Source organism: Rattus norvegicus, chromosome 2, assembly GCF_036323735.1.
Source record: "Rattus norvegicus strain BN/NHsdMcwi chromosome 2, GRCr8, whole genome shotgun sequence".
NCBI lineage: Eukaryota > Metazoa > Chordata > Mammalia > Rodentia > Muridae > Rattus > Rattus norvegicus.
Window position 1 is genome coordinate 27,443,314 of NC_086020.1, and position 21,843 is coordinate 27,465,156.

Below are 21,843 nucleotides of genomic sequence, written 5' to 3' on the forward strand. Positions count from 1 at the left end.
TTGTAATTCTTTTTTAACAAACTGTGTTAATGCTTTCAAATACCTTGCTTCCAAAAGAAGCCTCCTTCCTCTCCCTGTCAGTCCCCAGCTGACTGTTACTGTAGGGCCCACTGTTCCTGGTCTCTGAGGTGATGTTCTAGCCTTGTCTTTGCTCCTCCCTGTTGATTGCTTTTATTGTCACTTGTTTATAATGTGTGTAAAATCCTCTAATAGTACTAATCTCTGGTTAATTTTTCCTTATTTTATGACTTCTGTTTAGCTTAAATTTATAGTTGTACACATGTAGACTTCTAAATTAAAATTGCCTTTTCATTTAAAAACACTGTAGTTTAAAATACAAACCTATTTTGTTACATTCCAATTTTGATTTAATTATTATTAAAATCATCTCAGTATACGTTAATGTAGTGCATTCAGAAGTTGACTTACCAAGCCCGCTTCTGGTGTGAAAGCTTACGTAAGTAAATAAATGACCAGCATTACTAGAGGCTAAGCAGCAGGGCGGGAAAATGGAAGAACTCTTTTATCCTAGTTTTTGGAGGGCATCAGCAGCTTGCTTTTATGAAAAAGTAACAGCTAAATGCACTGCAAATAATTTGCAGTAATCCAGTTCAGTGATTCATGTGTCTGCTTTAATGGGTCATAATTCAGGGTAAAGTAACGGAGTGCAGTCAGAGTGCAGACACTGCGTATGCCAGGGACAGTATCTCTTCATAAAGCACACCTCAGGAGGAGCAGTTTGCCAGCCCCTAATACTCTCTGATGTTTTGATGTCCTGCATATTTTTCCGATTAAGTTTTGAGTGCCATGTTTTTAGTTGTATTTCCACATTCATTATTCTCACGTAGACCCTTCAGCGGGTTTGCCATATATGATTATTTTTTTAATGATGCCTTTCTTTCCACTTCAGCAGTTTAATAATCTAGCACATGGCTGCTCCTCAGTGCTCAGCACTCACCTCCCCAGCACGAAGAGGACATGTGCGCTGGCTCCAGATTCCATTTGCCATGGTAGAAATGCGTATTCCCTATGGAACGACATTTGTTTGACATAACCATTCGTTTTTATTACATCTTTAAATATGTTTATCCAGAGTTATCAATAATCATAAATAACTGCATTTTCAACGCGTTCTGTTTTTTCCGAACAGACAAAATTGCTTACCCAGTACATATTAAATCTCGGCAAGTATGATCAGAACTACGACATCAGAGACCGCACAAGATTTATTAGGCAGCTTATTGTTCCGAACGAGAAGAGTGGAGCTCTAAGTAAATATGCCAAAAAAATCTTTCTAGCACAGAAGCCTGCACCACTGCTGGAGTCTCCCTTTAAAGGTATTACCAGATGCATAACTGTAAAACACGCTCTCTAAAAACGTGTCAGTGTGTCCCATTCCTCATGCGCTTCCGATTCATCTCCGAGAAACACGACTTCTGTGTCGATATATGAGAGCAGTGTGCTTGCATTCGCTCATCTGTCAGAGCAAGCTTCATGTTTACGTTTGTTAAAGTTTATTTTTCTGCAGACCTTATTCTCCTAAATAATTTCAGGTCCCCTGGTTTTATTCCTCGTTAGACAGTTTAACTGGACACTAGATAACATAGCTGTTCTGTTCTTATAGACATGGGCTTTATTTCTGCTTTAAATACTTTTATTTCCTGATCCCTAATAGTAAGTTATTAATTAAATATCCATGTACACTAATGTCATCATCTCTAGAAGAAATTATTTCATACAAATATGCTTTTATATTCAAGTTCATTTGTCAAAAAGGAACTTGTGTTTTTTTTCCCCCCAGCGTTTTAGAAAGGGGACTAATTAAATATCTTTTCAGTTAACAAGTAGCTATTATGGTTGGAATCTCATAGTTCTGTAGCTTGGTTTCCACATTGTTTCTTATTTAATTGTCGTAAAACAGTGAACGCAGTTCAGTTTGGCTTAGAAACTATTGAAATTCTGAATGTGTTTGTGCCAAGGCATGTATATGGATTGTTTAACGGCGCTGTCATTCCTAATATTCACAGTAAAGTAATTTTTAGAGAAGCTGCATTTCAGAGCAACACCTCTAAACACACTGACTGATTAGCTTTTTATTGACCATTATGGGGAGATTATTGTAATCTATGGGCTGAAATCAGTTTTCTGACCTATGAAGAGCTTCCTGGCTTATATTTATTCCTTGACATCTGTGGTAATATGCCAGATACCTTGAGTTCTGATGTGATTGTCATCTGTTATATATAGCTCATATTGTTTGTTTTCTATTTTCCTCCATTTTTAATAGACAGGGATCATTTCCAGCTTGGCACCTTATCTCATACTCTCAACGTTAAAGCGTCCGGGTACCTGGAATTATCTAATTGGCCAGAGGTGGCGCCTGACCCATCGGTTCGCAATGTAGAAGTAATAGAGTCAGTAAGTTGACCTTTCTGAGATTAATTTTGTTCTAGCAATGAGAGCCTCTGGGGCAACTACCATTTTATATAAAAGCCTTTGGACTGAAAACCTAATGCTGCTCTTGTGTTTCTGAATGTAATGTGTTAGATACACCTTGCCTGGGAGGACCTGCACAGTGTGGTTTTCCTCGCCCCTGTGCGTGGGCTGTTCTTTGCTTCAAGGAAGTAGAGAATTGAATTCTCTGCATCAGTGCCAACCACATTTGTGCGGTTGCGTTTGGAGCTGTGTAGATTCAATTTTTGAGGTATTTAGTTTCAATGGATTGAGCTTTTTCTACTTTGTTGGAGATTCGTAAGCTTCCTGTCAGTGTTTTTATAAATAATTTTGCTGTTCTTTTCCAGAAAAGAAAAACCTGTACAAAATGTACTGGGTTTTCCGATGATCTCTGTTTTAAGTGATGCTTAAAAATCAATAGAAAGCATCGTGTGCCAAAGATGACCTTGATACACTTTTCACATTTAAAAAATTACCATTGTGTGTTTTCTAAATCTTCTCCTAACTATACTAGATATTAGGCTTAAATAATTATTATTGTTTACTAGTAGTACCTATTTATTGTTTCACAGAAAGTTTGATAATGAAAGATTTTGTACCTAGAAATTGTATGAATACATTCACTGCTTTTTAATTTAAATGGAGCAGACGAGAATTACATTCTTAATGTTTCTCTCATATAAGTGATTCAGTGAATGAGAATTCAGAGAATCAGAGGCCTTTACCATCAACTCCAGCTGGAAAGCTAGTTAGCTTCCTTGTTCCCTTCCACATGCAAAGCAAGGGAATCATTATTTTAAATATAATCCCATTAATGAGCACAGCCATGTAATATGATTAGGCTGAGAACCAGCTTTCCCTTGAATGGGAAGCTCGTACTGGCTTTGGAGCATGTCCCGCAGCATATGATTAATTAACCTTAGTTCAGACCCAGGCCGTGCTGTGTGACTGATGCCAGTGTGTTTAAACCTCATGATGATACCCACATTCACCCCATTTTTGTTGTTGTTTTGTTTGTGAATTTTTGTTGTTCTTTTCTTGTTTGTTTGTTTGTTTGTGTTTTGGGGACAGTATCTTTGAATAGTTCTGGCTGTACTGGAACTTACCATGCAGAACAGGCCAACTTCAAACAGGTCGGCCTGCCTTTGCCTCCCAGGTATTGAGATTAAAGTTGTATCCCATGGTGCCAGGCTCAGTATCTCCATTTAATAGGTGAGGAAACCAAGGTTTATAAAGCCTAAATAAACGCAGGTTCCCATAGCTCCTGCAGACCAGGGTTCTACGCCCCTGTCTGCTGTCTGGCGTGCTCTCGCATGCTCTCCTCTGTTATCAAGGGGAGGATGCTGGAGCTTGTGTGCAGGCCACTGTTGTTCTCAGCCATCATTTTCGTGTTCTAGAAAAGGTGAAAAGAGGCGGGGGATATGCTCAGTTGGTAAAGTGATCCCCAGCACCCACATAGAAATCCAGCTGTGGTGGGTACATCTGAAAACCCATGCTGGCGAGGCAGGGGAATGAGAATGAGCCAGCATCCACCCTTCTGGCTGAATTTCTGAGGGCCAGGCTCATGAAGATCCACAACATTGACTCTAGCCTCCACACTCAACTCCCATCCCATGAACACATAAAGCATGTGTATTAAAAATAAAATATAAATAGGAAAACCCATTGCATGCCCGTTAGGCTTGAAGCTAAGTTTGCTTATTTTTTCCCCCAACTTAAGCATTGTTGAGCACATTTCCTTGTGTGTACAAGTTTTGTCAGATGCTAGGATATGAAGCAGTGTCCTCTGCTGACTCTTGTGCAGACACCCTCTCTTCTGCTGAGCCCGCCTGCTGGGTCTTACCTTGTTCTCCTCTTGCCTGGTTGCCTACACAATGCCCTGGCTCTAGTGGAATAATCCTTTTGTTCTCCTCCCATCTCTGCCCACTCTTCCCTTCTTCTCTCTTCCCTCTGGAAAGGACTTACCTTCTTAGAAACTGATAGCAGACCAGTGCAGTTGAGTTTTTCTTGCTGGTGTCCTAAGGTTGGCCGGCTTCTTACCTTTCCATGTGTTTTCTTACCTTCATTTCGGTTGTCCATTCAACAGAGACAAATTGATTTCTTTCTCATTTTGCTAACTATAATTCTGAAATTAAATAATAACTTATGGAGAATAATTATAGCTAATGGAACCAGATTTAAAGGTATCCATTTAAGCCATAGAACAAACAAATTTATTCTATTGGTTTCTGAGTTAGTGGCTTAAAATGCTCTCCGAGGGATGTAATGAAATATAAATACAGTGTAACTAGTTCTGTGTTGAGATGCGTTTGTAACTGCAGAAGGCGTTGCCCTGCTCTGTTCCAGCCCTCCCCTGAAGTCTATCAATGCATTTTGTGCACATGATACACTGCATTTATTCTGGGTTTACTATCTAGTGATCCTCTAAGGTCAAATCTCATTATTATGAAATATAACTTAGGAAGAAAAATGGCTGAGGCTTAGATAATCTGACATTTTAATCAAAACAACAGGGAGCCTAGTCAGGTTGACACTAGAAGTCACTTTGAATTACACACCGCCATTTCCAGGATATCAGATAGGATGTATATTTATATTAAGGTACCAGTGAGTGTTGTGGCTCCTTTAGAGAGTTTTGTTTAGTTACAGAAAATCCCCTTTTTCCAGTTACACGGGACTTCGTTTTGCATATCGAGGACGTCTTGCTTTATAAACACATATTTACATGTTGTGTGGAGCATCTTAGCTTTCCCACCTCTCCACTCCTCTCCTGTCCTTTGCTTCTTTTCTTCTCCCTACAGCTCTGTAGCTCTCGCACAGAGTGAGAGTCCAGTGCTGTTAGACTTTGGGCTTTAATGGAGGAAACTGCATGGGTGTGGAAACTCTTGTGTTCAGAGTACTTTCATTCGTTTTCTTGTCGTTTCCCAAGTAATAATTTTTCAGGCTACTGGAACTTCTCTCAGGCAATTGGATTTTTTCTTTAGCATAAATATTTTTATTTATATTAGTATTTTAAAATATATTCCCACAAAATTGTAATGAGCCTTTGGAGTATCATGCTCTACATTCCTTTACAATGATACATGCATATATATGAAAATGTGTATATATGTATAGGTATATATGTGAATATATATACTGTATATACATATATAGAAATATCTGCCTATCTACATATACACACTATCTTGCTGGTACACTCTGGAAACTCAATTAAAAGTGTACTAAATAAGTGAGTCTTAACCATTTTGAGCTTTTAAGAAATCTTCATTTCCTTGCTTTTTAGTAGAGAAGGTATGAGACTTAATTTTTCCACAGTGAATCAAGGTTGTGGTTATGTCAGACTTAGTAAAGACTTAGTAAAGACTTCTTTTAAGGTCGTGTTTAGTGACCACCAAAGAATATAATTTTCTTAAATATATATAAATATTTTTAATACAAATTTGAAATCTTTGAGGGTATAATAGGTATAACTAATATTTATTGTAACAGAAATACTTAGGGACGCTTCATTGTACAGATGTTAGAAATCGCTACTCTGGGGAAATAAAAAGTACATAAATCAAAATCACACGGCATATTAGACGGCAGCCAGTACTGCTTCTCAGAGCAGTTGGAGTTGTGTTGAGGTGGAATCGCTGAGAAGTGACCCTCATACAGAGCTGGTCCTGGAGTCTTTGGAGATTGGCTGGAGCAGAGTCTGCAAGAGGAAAGGGAGTGAGCGGGAACAGCTTGTTGTACCTGGGGAAGGAAACTGGTGCAAACGCCGCCCATCTCTCAGACTGAAATGGGGAGTCACCAAGGTTTGGAACCACAGAGTAGCTGGTCCGGACTGCCCAGCTGTTACATTCAGCAGATTTTGGTTGGAGTCCATGGAGAGATGAAACGAGTAACCAGTTAGGAACCTCCTGCAGCAGTCTGGGAGAAACAGGCACCCAGACCAGTGTGGCAAAGCACGTCACCATGGGTTACCCATGAGGCTGTGAGAAGAGGAGTCAGGCTTTAGCATAGCAAAATGATGAGTATTTACTGCCAGCAGTCACTATGGTTTGACGGCCGTTTTCCTCTTATGTGTCAAGTATGTTATCTTGTTACTGTAGGTTAAGTCTTCTGTGGACCAACAAACACATTGTTTAACAGTCTGGGAGTATAATGTGAGTGACGTAACAGTGGGCTCTGAATGAGAATATATATTCTGTGTTTGGAATGGATACCTTTCCTGTCAGGACTACATGTCTAGCACTTGGTTTCTCTATGAAAGTCTCAAACTTCTCTTCTGAGTTCACAGTGAACTTGCCAGGAGTCTGCGTCCTGTAATAAGAATTCATTAATGTTTCCTTTGTTTATATAAACAGGCAAAAGAGTGGACCCCACTTGGAAAAACAAAGAAAGAAAAACCTGAGAAGAAATTTTATTCAGAATCTGAGGAGGAGGAGGAGGAAGAAGAGGAAGATGAAGAAGATGAGGAGGAGGATCCCTCTGATAGCAGCAGTGACAGTGGTGGGCTTTATAATAATTGAAGTGTATTGTCACATAAGATGCCCTTATCTTTTCCTCTCTTTCTCCCTCCAGTCTGTTACTAAACTAAAGACATCTCAGGATTTACTTTCAGAACTAGGAAGGAAGTTGAGAGCAGTGTGTACTGAAGAAAGCATCTAGGCCTGGACTGAGAATCCCCGCTTCAGCTGCACCACTAAGCGAGGCACCTACTTTCCCAGCTGAGAGCTGGGGAGGAGACTTTAAAGCACACCTTACTCCCAGCACTTAGGAGGCCGAGTGCACTACACTCGATCGAGGCCAGCATGGTCAACAGAGACAGTTTCAGAACAGCCATGGCTACACATGGTCTTGGAAGACCAAAAAAAAAGTAAAACTAAAATGAAAGCAAACCCAAAACTTTATAACTAAAATTCTGCGTGTGATTTACATTAGTGGACATGTTTGAGTCACAAGTCAAAAGTGTGACACGGTGGCAGTCTGGCCCAAGCTGTGTCCGAGTTCTCTACCTCCTTCTCACCCGCCCTCTGAAAAGCTTTGTAATAGCTGATAAATTAACCCCATACATTGTCTTCTTCTATAATAAGCCAAATACCTCAACCCAAAAGTTAACATAGAAAATATGTAAGTTGTTTACAAGCCTGTGCCCAGGTTAGCGTTGTTCAACATCCTTATGGCGTTCTCTCACCTCAGTGGCTCCTGATGAGGTTGTCTGAGTACACAGGACTGAGAGGGGTTCTTCTGTACGCCCAGAGGGAAATAGCTGCATCCGATTAGCTGGACACAGCTTGCCATTGAGTCCCATGTGGTGACAGGCAGTGGATGAATTTGATGCTGTTTGCCTGCTCCCTTTTTCTTTGCGTGAGGGTTGGATGGTGGGTGGGTGGGAATGCTGTGTGCCTGTGTGTGAGGTGAGAACATTCACCTGTGCATGCATGTGTAGAGGCCAGATGTCAATGTCACATGTCTCTCTTTTTCAAATTTTGGTTACATATATTCATTTACAGGTGTGGGAGAGAGGCACAATTCTTGGCACTTGTGTAGAGATAAGAGGCCACCTTGAAGGGATCAGTTCTAAGGGGTCAAACTCAGCTTCGCAGCAAGCGCTGTCTCTCAGCCTCGCACCTCAGTTTTTGAGGCAGTCTTTCACTGTTTTTTCCTAAGCTGACTAATGAGCACCAGCGACCCTCCATCTGTCCACCTCTGCCAAACACTCCATGAGCACCACCATGCTTGCCTTCACACGTGCTGGGTGCTGGGAGCCAAATACAGCTTCTCGTGCTTGTGCAGCAAGCACTTTATCCACTGAACCACCTCTCAGCCCTGTAATTTCTTTTTTTTATTTCTAGTATGAATCAGTTATATTTCTCTGTCCTGTCTGTCCATCTGTCTGTCTGTCTGTCTCTCTCTGGTTGCACAGCAGATCGCAGCTCTCTGTGTAGAAGCTCTGTTCGGGTAGGTTGTGGAGGATGTTACGGCAGGTGCCTTGCTGTGCGCCAGTCCTGTTGCGCATGCTTCGACTCATGTGCTTGCCCCAACGGCTCTGAAGTATTTCCCTTGCTGAAAAGGAAACTGGGAGTCAGAGGTTGTGTAACTTGCAGTCTTAGAGCTGGGGAGTGGCTTAGCCAAGATTTGAACCTGGGCCTCTCACGGGAGAACCCAGCCATCCTGGCTTTGCACCGTGGCATAGAAAGGAATGCCCCGAAGCAGGTGTGGGAGCAGCGTTTACCCTCAGGTTGTGTATGCTGGGGGCACTTCACTCTGTGGGTGATGAGCAGGGCAGTGGGCTGCCCTTTGATTTACTGTACAGCTCTGCACCTAAGGTCATGTGTAATAGTGAAAATTAGGCTGCATTTTACTACATACACCAATATATATGTATTTTGAGAGAATGACCCACATGTAGCCCAGGCTGGCCCTGAACTCAAGCTTATTCATCCTGCCTCAGCCTCCTGAATCCTTGAGCTACAGGTGTGCTCCATCATGCCCAGATCGTCATTCATCACCTCTGCAGGAACACAGGCATGCTATGTTAGCTCAGGCTAGCAAAAGTAAGTCAAAACTCTTAGTTTCTGCTTATAAACTTAGACATTTTTGGGGAATGACTTAAAAGCTCTTTTCTCTCTCAAAATTGGTTCCTAGGAAGATTAAAATGATTTCTTTGTTTTACCACTCTTATTCCTTCTTTCATAACACAAAGGTGTGCCATAGCTAGCTGCTTTAGGTTAAAGAGAGACCCTCTCGGCGGGCGTGTTTCCTTGTTCATCTCGCCTTCTGTGTGAGTCCTTCCCGACTGCCTCTGAGCAGACGAGGTCCTCCTAAGGCAGTACCTCGTTTCCCTCTGTCGCTGTCGATGTTATGGTCTCCTCCACTAATTGAATGGTTTAAGTGAAACTGCTCTGTCTTGCAGAGAGTGGGTCTGGACGTGAGAGTGGAGACTCAGGCAGCAGCAGCGAGGACAGCAGCGAGGACTCCTCCAGTGGACAAGACAGCGAGACCGGAAGCGAGGCAGAAGCAGAACACCAGAGGGTGGCCAAGACGAACTCCAAAACCAAGAGGAAAAGGTGATGCAGTCAGTTTTCCTCCAGAGGTTCCCCAGAGTTACTATTTTTCCTTAATTCTCAGTCAGAAACGCCCGTGTATTTTCTCCAAAACAGATGTTAAGCCTTGACTTGGGTTCCGTGCTTGGGTTCCGTTTTGGACCTGAGCAGATCTTAGGGTGCATTTTCACCTTGGAAGACGGCCTTAAGGATAAGCAGAAGATGAAACACTTAATTACCCTTTGCAGCAATTTTGCTGAGGGCTAAAATTAAATCCTCCAGCACTTTGCCATTATGTAACCAAGACAATTGATTTTTCTAAATAATGTTACATTAAAAAATTAGGATCCAAATATCAGAGTCAAAGGCTGTGAAGGAAGACGGTCAGAAGATACTTAAGGGTTGGTGCTTTTCAAGATCTGCCATTATCAACAGTGTCCTCATGTGTTAAGGCGTCATTAAGATTTTGAGTAATTGGGGCTAATACCTTGGATTGTGTGGCTCTGTTTCCCCTCCCCTGCTGTCAGAGTGGCCTCCGCTGACTCCCTGGCCCTTCTCTGGGGCCTGCTGCCCACTCCCATGATGAGCTTGCAGCTTGGGCTCAGTCGTGGCTGACAGCACTGATTGCGCGCAGTACGCTCTCTGCTCCTTTTATTACAGACAGTAATTAAAGCAGCTCGCCCTGCCACTTCCATAACAAACACAGCATAATGCCCTAATTATGACTTTATTAATTTAAGTCAGGATTTAATGATTTTAAAAGTGATTTATATTGTTTTTCCTGTTCAGAACAAATGAAATCTGTAGGTTAAATTAATACAGGCTTTTCATCATTGCAAAGTTAAAAACCTAGTTACCAGGAAATTCTTCTCATTAGGTTAACATCTGAAACTCTAAGCAGTAAGGTAAACAATAATTACCATCAGAATTGAGTGATGCATAATAAAATAACACTTTTACCTTTAAAATCTTATCTGCAGTGCCAGGAGTGACGTTTCCTTAGAGCAGCTCGCCTGCTGCAGGAGAGAGGCCCTGGCTTGCGGTCCCTGGCGTGTGAGGACACTGCTTGGCTTTCACATCAGACTAGCTGTGCTGGGCTGATCTGGTTTGGGAAAGTGCTTGTTTCTAGATGTGTTCCTCAGCATAGCAGTGTTTCCTCAGATGGCACGTGTCACCATGATATATGCTTTTAATCACATACTGGCTTCATATCTTTTTATGTTTGAATTCAAAGTAATCGTTACACCAAAGTGAGCCACAGTGACAGTCCAAGCCGTTCTATTTGCAGGTCTGTGTTTTAAACAGTGGATTGGGGACAATATATATTGCTACCATTTTGTAGGAGAGAAAACAACATATTTTTCCATCTTCAAGTATAATTACATGTGCTCTGAGATGTTGCCATTGCTCCATTTTTAATAAACAGCAACATATTTCCTCCACAGAAATCAATTCTGAGAGCTATTGATCCTTCTTCCCACACTGCTCTCCTCCTCCCGTTCCTGCAGCCCGTCGCTGTAGAGTTTGCTTGTCATTTGCCCTCACCACTTTGGAAGTTCTTGATAATCTTTAAGTCTCCTCAGAAACTACTCTTTCCTAGTCACAGGCGTTTGTTACCAACTTTCAGTCTTACATTCATTACAAAGTGTCTTCATGGGAGAAACAGTAGATAGAGGGAAGGGGATTAGGACATCAGGAGACAGATTTGATTTCAGAGTTCAGGATTCCCTCTCATGTCAGTGTGTCCTTAAAGTTATTGGTTTCATTGTCGTAAGTGGGTTAATAATAAAGCCAGGAAGAGAGCATTTGCAGTAGATCATTGGAATGAAACACCTAGAACTGCCCCGCCTGAGGCAGATTATTAAAAACAAAACAGAAGACCTTCAGATAGATTGGCGTGTGTGTGTGTGTGTGTGTGTGTGTGTGTGTGTGTGTATACACCACATCATGCAGAATCCTGAGGAGGTTAGGACAGTCTTAGATTCTCTGGACTGGAAGTTACAGGCTGTTGCAAACTGCCGTGTGAGTGCTTAGAACTGAAGCCAGGGTCGTGTATAAGAGCTGTCAGCACTCTTAACTGCTGAGCTACCTCTGGCCCCTAGGTTAGTTTTACAAGGCCCACACATGTGCATACATGCATGTACACTTACACAGACGTACACCATGAGGAACTGCATTTTGGGGGACTTGGAGACAGATAGTCCATCTCAATTTTCTCTGTTCTCTTTGGGGAATAGTTTTAATTTGCCCACTCACCCCACTTCTGTTTCTCAAGTCATGTTCTTTTTCTCAAGAAGCTTCCTGATCGTGGGTATCTAGTGTAGGTGTCCCTTTGACACCTTGGGACACCTTGCTTGTATGCCTCATCACTGCTGCTGTATTTCTCTGTATGCTCCAGTGCAGCCCAGACACTAAGCTGACATGCAGGTCATCTGCGTCCTCACAGTTATCCTCTGGCACCTAGCTTGGGGCTCACAAGTTAGCAATAATACTGGTTACCTCAGTGAGCGATGAGAAGAAGCCTGTGAGAGTGTGGTGTGGAGACCCTGTCTCTAAATAAACAAGTCGTTTCCTCTGAGCCAATTAACATCTTCTTACATACATATTTAAGATCACACTTCTGTGTTTACCTTGTTGATTTTTCTGAGAAAGAAACAGAATTTACCAAATGTAGGTCCTTTCACAAAAGTCAATGTATAACCTCTTAAACTTACCAGGAAGCAATATTTGAAACCTCATTCTAAAACTCAGCCTGAGTTCTAAGAATTTCTTACTCTTAGTTCCCCAAAGTCCACCTGGCCTCTCGTAGCATTTTCTGTATGGTTACTGATTCTACCAGCAAGTGCTGTTTTGTGATTTTGCACTCGAAGTCATTCTAGCTTTCTTGGTAACACTACCTTTATTCATTAAATTTAAATTTGTTTCTGCGTGAGTGCACACTTCCCAGTGCACATTCGGAGATCAGAGGACCACCTGTGGGTCGATTCTGTCCTCCTCTGTGTAGGTCCTGACAACAGACGATCATGCTGGCCGCCCTGCTTGGCCATGGGGACCTTTACCCATGGAGTCATCTAGGCAGCCCTTATTTGGTTTTCATTCATCTCAGGATTTTTAAGCTATTACTTAAATTTTAAATTTTAAACATACGGTTTTACAGTTTATATCTCAAAATTCATCTTTATTCACAGTGCCTCAGAAGACAGGGAGAAGAAAAATGGAAAATCTCAGGCCTCGGAGTCGTCCAGTGAGGAGTCCAGTTCCACAGAAGAAAGTTCTTCAGAGTCAGAGTCAGGCTCTGACAGTGAGCCTGCACCCAGAAAAACAGCTAAGGTAAGACCATGCATGTGCTGTGGCTGACATACATGTACAGCTTGTGCCTTTCTCCAATTGATGGATGGGGTGAAGGAAGAAGGCAGATCTCTGAGTTTGAGGGCAGCCTGGTTTTCAGAACAAGTTCCAAGATAGCCAAGACTGTGCAGAGAATCCCTATCTGAAAAAAAGCAAAAACACATTTGCCGGGGGCCAGCCCCAGTGATCCTTCTGTCTTGTTTGATTTTTCTTCAGACAGTGGAGGGGTGAACTTCAGTAGGTGTGAGACGTGGTCTTACAAAGTGTTTACGGTTGCTCTTTAATAACAAAACATTTCCCTTTCTTACGTCTAAGTCACTTTGCTTCAGTAGCTGACCTGCCTTCTGAGTGTCTCTCAGAAGCACCCCAATCTTAAAACAACAGAAGATTAAGCCTTTGTTCTATCTCTGCTAGTGGAAGTCACAGGAAGTAAAAGGGACACTTTGAGAAGTGATTTTAGTGTTGATTTCTGAGTTTTAAAAAGTTTCCTATGAAAGGAAAAAGGGGATAAGCAGGATGCTTAAGAGGGGCTCTTTGTCCTCAGCACTTAGACATCTTCTAGGATACATAATCACAGGGTAGGGAAGTTCGTCACAGTTTACACATAATTGAAATCATTAATGAAGTTTACAACAGAGACTGTTTACATGCATTTCCATCGGGAGAGATTATCTGGCTAAACATCCATCATCAGTCCCCAAGCTCAAAAGGTTCATTGAAAGTTAAACACCATAACTTTTTTGACAAGGTAATTAGGGAAGTTTTGTATAGATAAACACAGGCAATATTTTATCCTTTGTCCTAGCACCTAAAATAAGTCATTAGCTCCCTTTTATGACCTTAGGTGAATGGTTTCACAACCTCTTGAATGTGTTCTGAGTAGCAGATGCCTGCTTGCTGTCTCAGAAGCAGTTAACTCGTGATGCGATGCGTGGGGACTGGCAGAGCTCTCACTGCAGTTTGGACTTTCAGAAAGGATTTAATAGCAGTGTTATAAACGAGATTAATAATTGATTTTAGAAATTCTTACAGGATCGTCATTAAGGATAAAAAGTCATCTATTTGTCTATGTAGCATCACTACAAGACAGTGCATCTTTGTTGTTCTGTGGAGATCTGCTCCAAAGGGTGGGCTAATACCTAGTAAGTGTTAAATATATTTAATAACAATAGGAAAAGCATATAAATAGCAGGAATCCTTCCTAAAGTGACTCTTCCTGGGCCTTGCCTACCAGAGCAAATCCATCATAGATATTAATCCAAGGCAGACCCATCTCAGGAAGATCACCTGCTAGTTTTTAAGCTGATTCTTGTTGGCTCCTGACACAAACCAACAAAAAAGAGTGGAATACTTGTGAAAGTTGAGTGTTTTGTGAGAAAGCTAAGGAATTAAAGCAGACACATTCAGCACTGTCCCTACAGCTCACTCAGGCAGATCATCTGTCCTCCCTCCCTCAGTCTTCCCTAATGACACAGCCTGACATGTGAGAGCCGCTCTCTACTCCCCTCCTGCCCGTGCGGTTTTGGTGTAGGCTGTGACAAGACTCACTGTTACTAAAAGGGGCATGGAAGGAAGCCTTAGAGGCACTACTGAGCATAGGACTGCAGATATAGAGAGATTGTTAAATACTGATTCCAACATGCTTTTAAAATATTTAGCAATAAAAATATGATAAATAAATGCTAGCAAAATGTTTTCAGTGCTTTAATATATACATTCTTGAGCTAGTTACAGTTACTCATTTTAGAGCAAATGCAGGAATCATGTATGTATTTGAGTTGAACATTGGTGGTTGAGCTTTTTGTCTGGTTAGTATGAAAGCATGAGTGTTTACCTTGCAAACAGAGTTCCTTCTGTGGAGTTTGAACCTGAGCGTGATAGCTTTTCTGGTCTCAGATTGCTACCTCTCTCTTGTAAATGATCACACTGAGAAGCAGTGTCAGGATGAGCTCATCCCACATGTCTGGAACACTGACTGTCAGAAGCTGGCATTCACTGAGTTTTATTTCTTCTTAAACCAATATTTAAAAAGCTACTTGTTAATTCTACAAATCTGAATTTCCTTAGTATGTCATCTGAGTGGTCAGAAATGAAAATAAATTCATTCAGGTAGGCCCTCCACATCCAGATTAATTGTTAAGAATATTTAAAATACTGCTAGAGTTTGTCTTGTCTTATTTCAAATATTCTTGCAAATAATAAAACTTATTTTAAAATTGAATTCTTACTTATATAATGAAATTTAAGGTTTCCATTTTACAAAATTCATATAGAGTTGTAGAGATTTTGAGTTATTACTATGGACTCATAAAAAAACATGGAGAGTTTTACATATTCTCATTTCCTTCTTTAAAAAAATCCTTAAATATCCTCTTAAATAAAGCGCCTTGAATAGTGACAGGAAGTACAGTGTGGGTGGAGGGACACATGTTTGTAAATGACAGATAAAATTAGGGGAACTTATTCTTACACGGTTTTGTAAAATTGAAAAATTGTAGACTCCACTGCCTGTGCAGTGTTAGTATCTACAGAGGCCCCAGAGGTCAGTCAGTCCTTTTGTCCCCTCCTTGTTGGGGACTTCAGTGAGGAGCTCCTGTCTTGATGACTGAGGATGTGAAGAGCAGGACCTGAAGCAAAGTAAGCAAAGCTGTGCATTTGTGCCTGTGCTCGCCTCACGTCTCACACTTTACCTGCCGTAGGGTGCCATTTCCTGGCCGTGTTAGGTGGGAAGGCGAGAGAGAGAGAGAGAGAGAGAGAGAGAGAGAGAGAGAGAGAGAGAGAGGGAGGGAGGGAGAGAGAGCATGCATGTATGTGTGAGTGTGTATGTGCATGTCTGGGTGAGTGTGTGTGTGTGTGTGTTTGTGTGTGTGAGTGTGTGTGCGTGTATGTGTGTGTGTATATGTGTGAGTGTGTATGTGTGAGTGTGTATGTGCATGTCTGGGTGAGTGTGTATGTGCATGTCTGGGTGAGTGTGTGTGTGTGTGTGTGTGAGTATGTGTGCGTATATGTGTATGTGTGTGTGTGAGTGTGTGTGCGTGTATGTGTGAGTGTGTATGTGCATGTCTGGGTGAGTGTGTGTGTGTGTGTGTGAGTGTGTGTGTGTGTGCGCGCATGTGTGAGTGTGTGTGCCTTTGTGAGTGTGTGCATGCAGGCGTGTGTTTAAATAAGCGACTTTATTGTTGTGGAAAATCCCTCCTATCAAATGCTGTGGCTTTTGCTCAAATTATGAGTAATCAAGGCAGATGGTAGCTTCTTTGCCTTCATTTAGCTGACTGAGAGTTAGTGCTGAAAATTCATGTCTGGACTCTACAGCTTGAATCTTCCTATTTTTCTTTCATGTGGACAGTGTATTTGGGGACACATTGAGCATCCTCATGAGACCTTGAGAGTATGAATATATGGCTTTGCAAGAGCAGCCAGTGCCCTAACCACTGAACCATATGCAGCTCCACAAAATCCCTCTTAATAGTTCTGTATCTTAAGCACGTTCACATGCTTTAAAGCGTGTAAAGGAAAATGTTTCGATATGGAAGACTAAAGAGAAAACTCAGAAATATAGACATATTATATGTGGGAATGGTTTTCATTTGTATCTGTGTATCTTAGATTTTTTTTGTAACATAAACAATTTATAATCTGCACACTAAGATGCTTTTAGCAGGTGGCAAACATTTTATTTGAGCTAATGTTGTTTCCCCTTCATCAGACCCAAGCGTCAGTACCTGGAAGTAAGCAGCCTGTTGGAATACTCCTTCACCACTCCTTGTCAGTGGAGTCAAGTTCTGCTGTTCACACATGAGCTGTGCCGAGATCTCTGTGGGGTACTGTGTATTGTGACTGTGTCCGTTTTACACGTTAGCAGTGTTTTCTCTAGGGGACCGTGTGCCGGCTATGTAGGCACTGACTGTGTGTAGGCACCGACAAGGGTTCGATGTGTGTGTACGTTAAGAGGAGCACTGAGATTGATATAAGGTGTCTCCTTCAGTCACTTCCCTCCTGAGTTTTTCAGACAAGATTTGTTTCTGAACCAGGACTTCCAGATTTGTCGGGACTAGTTGACAAGTGCCCACTGAGGGGCTGCCCGTGTCTGCCTCCTAGGTGCTAGCATTCTAGTGAGGCTCCTTGTGTGAGTGCTAGGATTCTGAATTCAGGTCTTCATGCTTGCATGACAAGCACTGATCAACTGACATTCCACCCAAGTCCAGTGTTAACAATGTTTTAACTACAGAAAACAAACATAAAACACAATCTTAACGATGTGAAATAAATATGAAATATTTAACATTCTTTCACTTAACACTTAATAAATGTTAAGAATCTTTCTATACCTATGTGAGATTACTGTCTGAACTAGAACACTCATATTCCCAGCAGTGCCTGAGAAGACCATAATTATCTTGGATTTCTCCATCTTTGACTTTGCTGTCCTTCTGTGGCAGTACTGTGAACCTGATGACCTCTGGTGACCTCAGGACCAGGCTCTGGCCTAGGGACTAACTTCAGACTGTCAGCAAATGCTAAGGTTTCCTTACTAGAAGGCCTGGTGATGAAGGAGACCAACCTGGCCAGAGCGAGTCTCAGCGAGAGCGCAGGTTTACAGTGCGCTATGGCAGGAGCCCTGCAGAGCACCCAAGGAACCGTTTGTGGGTTGTGTTTTGTTTCTGAAAAATAAGAGCACGTCCTTCTTCTCACGGGTCTTCACCGGTGCTGAAATCCTTAACTTCTGTGGCTAACGAGGAATATTGGTCTTTATGTTAAAAAAACCAAAGCTTTGTCTTTTATCTTTCTCAGATTAGTTGATACTTTAAATTCTTCAAAAAGGAAGAGCCATTTGATTTCAGCTGAGCTCTGTAAAACAAAGAAGGACCACGATGCTGAAGCAGGTGTCTCTCTCCCGGGCATCGTCAGCATCGAGAACAGTAGGGTTTCAGAAGCCTGTCGCAGGGCTTATCCTCTTGCATGGTTTTAAATGTCAACCGTTGTACAATAGAAACGCCAGGAGCCTGGCTTCTCATCCCCTCTTCTCGGCTTTTCTGGATCTGTGTGCAAATGGGTATTCATTACGCATATGAAATCTTTACAGAGACTGTTACATATTTTTGTTTGTATTTAGGATTTATGATCCTTTATTTTTGAAGTGAAATACATTAACTAGAAGTTAGTTTCTTAACCCTGTGACTTTTTATTCCATTTTGAAAGTGTTCCCGTGTCTGTGTGTAATGAATCCCGTAGGGACAAGATGGAGCTTTGAAGGCTGTGAGTTGATAAGTAGATCTGCCTTGCCCCAGATCTTAAGATCAGTAACTGTTGTCCTTATAAAAGTCAAATACAGCCACTCAGCTGTTAAAAACCTAATTCTCTAGTTAAAAAAATATACAAAAACAAATTGTCTGTCTTTCTGCTTGATCTGCTCTGAGCCCTGACACAATGGAAGCAGTGGACGATCTGTCAGTGTGTTCGCTTTGTCAGTGCTGGCTTCGTGTAAATATTGGGAGGCTCAGAAATAAAATTCACACAGTAAAATATGATTTCATCTGCCTTTTCTCCGCAGCTCTGTGGCTCATGCCACGGTGTGAAATCCTCATTTTACACACTTTGCAGGCGGAGCACATGAATTATGCATTGAGCAAGAAGAATCTCCTGCCTCAAGTCCTATATGCATTTGCCCAGGTTCTGTCTCTATTACCAAGATGAATTGCAAATGGAGAAGTGTTTGATGGAATAGGGCTCTTAACTTCTTTGTTTAGAATTCAGATTTTTATTTTTATAGTAGATCCTTTAAGTATGAAAATGTTGTGAACTCACTATGGATTTTTTAAAATGAAAAATGAAATATAATGTAGGAGACGCGTGCTAGCATATCATGAAGCGCTTTATAGCCCTGATTCAGAATGCAAGGCTTTCCCAATTTGGTGGAAATGACCGTCATCTATTGCTAATGTTGTATTTCAGTCACTGCTTATTTGTTCTCCTCGGAAAGTCACTGGAGTCCTGTCCTTCATCGAGCCTGCTTCCCTCTGTCCTAGCTTCTGATAAGAGAGAGAGATGCACATGGAGCTAGCTCTCCTCTGCTGTCCCGTAGAAGAGGGGTGGACCTGCCGTCAGCTCTAAGCTCACTTGTCTTTGATAGGCTTCTAACTTTTCCGCTGCCGCCGCCCTTGCAGTCTGTCACTGTAGCTGGCGGGAAGTTACATCCATGTGCACAGCATCATGATGATCGACCTGCTCATAACCCTTCGGTTATGCTTTTACTTGTAGGCATGAAAGTTGAACTGGGGGTGGTGTTTTCATTCTAAATCTGCTCTCATTAACTTGTAACTTAAATTTCAGTCTCAAAACTAATTTTTTTTTTTTTTTTTTTTTTTGCGTGCACTGTTGCTCCTGTGGACCATTTGGAGGGGGCAGAAGCTGCTTTGTGTTTAAACAAGGATAGAATTAAAACTTACCTAGAAGGCTTTGAGATTTCAGTGCTTGGAAGGAAAGGAAGCAGCGTGCTGATTTTTTTCTCTCTTTTTAGTTATCCTCTTTTTACTGTGTATTCTTACCGTAACCTTGAACAATTCTCTGTGTATGAGTGTGCGACAGACACACGCACACACACCACACCACACACACACACACACACACGCACGCACGCACACAGATACACACACACACACACACCACACACACACACACACACACACACACACACACACACACACACGGTTAATGCCACAGGAGCCAGGAGGAGGATACTCCAGTGCTGGAATTGCAGGTGGTTGTGAGCTGTTGATGTGTATGCTAGGAGCTGAACTCACGCCCCCTGTGCCGGCAGTACCCTGAGCCATCCCTACCCCAGCACCACAGCATACGGTTGTGTAATGCTGTTTATGTGTGAGCTGTGTAAGTGCACCCGCACTCAGGCACACCTTTTGCTTCAGTGACATATAATTTATGCTAGCAATAAGCTTAAAATTCTCTTGTGTGGACTTTGCCTACGTGATGATCTTCTTTGCTGAGCACAGAATCTGATGAACGAACGAATGAATGAATGAATGAATGAATGAGTGAGCAAAAAGAAGTAAACTTGTTAGTTTGGATTTGAGAATTTATCTAAAAGAAAACACAGATTAGGCACAGTTGATACGGTGCATCAGTTTAATGCACTGCTCTTGCTGACCTTGTGTTGACTATGCTATCTAACTGTTACTAATCATGTACTGGGGGATGGGCATGTGTTCCTGTGTGCAGACACATGTGGGTGTGGGTGTCGGTGTCCATTCGCCTGTTTATGTGTGTAGAGCCAGAGGTCAGCATCCAGTGTCTTCCTCAGTTGCTCTCCATCTTACTTTTTTTTGTTTGTTTGTTTGAAGAATTACTTATTTATTTTATATATGTGAGTACACTGCTGCTGTCTTCACACACACCAGAAGAGGGCATCGGTCCCATTACAGATGATTGTGAGCCACCATGTGGTTGCTGGGAATTGAACTCAGGACCTCTGGAAGAGCAGTCAGTGCTCTCTTAACCACTGAGCCATCTCTCCAGCCCTCCGTCTTACTTTTTGAGACGGTGCTTACAATGGAACATAGTTAAGCTGGAGTAGCTAGCCAGCAATCCCCGGAACTCCTCCTGTCCCTACATTCCCAGCATACACTGGGGTCATATGTGGCGCTGCTGAGGGTTTGGGATCCCAATTCAGATGCTTATGTTTTTACAAGAAGCGCTGTACAAACGGTGCCATTCCCCTAACCCAGTTATACTATTTTTATTACAATGGGCAAGCCTAGTTAAGGCTTTCTGTTCACCCCCATGGTATTGAATTCTCAAACAGCAGCCGAGCCCTGCCATGGAAGAAGCCCTGATTTCATTCAGTATGTTTTAAATATTTACTCCTTATATAAACGCCAAGAAAGTGGGTGACTTTTCTACGCTGAAGAGCAAGATGTAGGGAGGCTATTCTTATAGGTACTGTTGGCGAAGACCTTGGACCCAACCTGGTAGAAGAATACTGAGTATGTAATACAGTGCCTCTCACACCAGTGCCCCTGAGGACACCAGCTCTGTCTGTTTGAATATTCCTCTGTTTTTTCAAGTTAACCTATTTAACAGTTATCTCTAAGAAGGTTAATTTGTGTTCTACTGAGAGCCTCATTGTATTTTTATGTAGCAAAAAAAAGTTTTCAGGTTGTAAAATAATTGTTACAGTTAAAGTTTCTTTTAAAGGTCTAAATATTCTTTAAAGTATTTTAACACAAGTAACAGTTTGTATGGTGAGGAGGAAATGCTGGTGCAGTTTGTATGGTGAGGAGGAAATGCTGGTGCAGTTTGTATGGTGAGGAGGAAATGCTGGTGCAGTTTGTATGGTGAGGAGGAAATGCTGGTGCACAGTTTGTATGGTGAGGAGGAAATGCTGGTGCACAGTTTGTATGGTGAGGAGGAAATGCTGGTATACAGTTTGTATGGTGAAGAGGAAATGCTGGTGCACCGTTTGATTCAGCAGAGCAGTTACTTCACCACACAGAAATTTCAGTTGTGTTTTTGTTCCTAAAACCAAGAATGAAAACCATGCTGGTTTGGTAATGGTGAGAATGCTTTAAGGTTTTCTTTAGACAAGATCTGAAGTGACATTGTGATATTTTACAGGCAAAAGAAAGAAAACCCCAGCAAGAAAGACATCCTCCCTCCAAAGATGTTTTCCTTCTCGATCTGGATGACTGTAAGTTCTGGGACATCCGTTGTTCTGAATTTCTGAGTGCTCTGATTTGTACAGTACTTCTCATGTAGGTTTCCCAAAGTTTAGAAGCTCCTGTGCTAAGTGTGTGACAGGAAAGGTGGGGATTGCAGCCAGTGCCTTTGCCTGGTTGAGTATGTCTGTGCTGTGTCACGTGAGGAGAGCAGCAGACCTGTTCTCCTTTAGTCCTTTACCCTTGCGTCACCAGTAACGATCCTGCCTCCCGTCATCCACACGTGCGATCCTGGCTGTGGGGGCTGACACAGGGAACTAAGGAAGCTGGAGGGA

General features: G+C 42.0%; 1 protein-coding gene across 7 annotated transcripts in view; it reads left to right on the forward strand.

The window, feature by feature from the left end:
- Window positions 1-21,843, forward strand: part of Ap3b1 (adaptor related protein complex 3 subunit beta 1) — a 204,443-nt gene that overhangs the window by 112,073 nt on the left and 70,527 nt on the right. For all 7 annotated transcript variants that reach the window (XM_063281703.1, XM_063281704.1, XM_063281705.1 and 4 more), the window contains 6 exons: window positions 1,151-1,337; window positions 2,288-2,418; window positions 6,810-6,954; window positions 9,362-9,515; window positions 12,680-12,821; window positions 21,468-21,540. In XM_063281703.1, coding sequence (XP_063137773.1) covers window positions 1,151-1,337; window positions 2,288-2,418; window positions 6,810-6,954; window positions 9,362-9,515; window positions 12,680-12,821; window positions 21,468-21,540 — 832 coding nt within the window. The remainder of the gene's footprint in view (window positions 1-1,150; window positions 1,338-2,287; window positions 2,419-6,809; window positions 6,955-9,361; window positions 9,516-12,679; window positions 12,822-21,467; window positions 21,541-21,843) is intronic.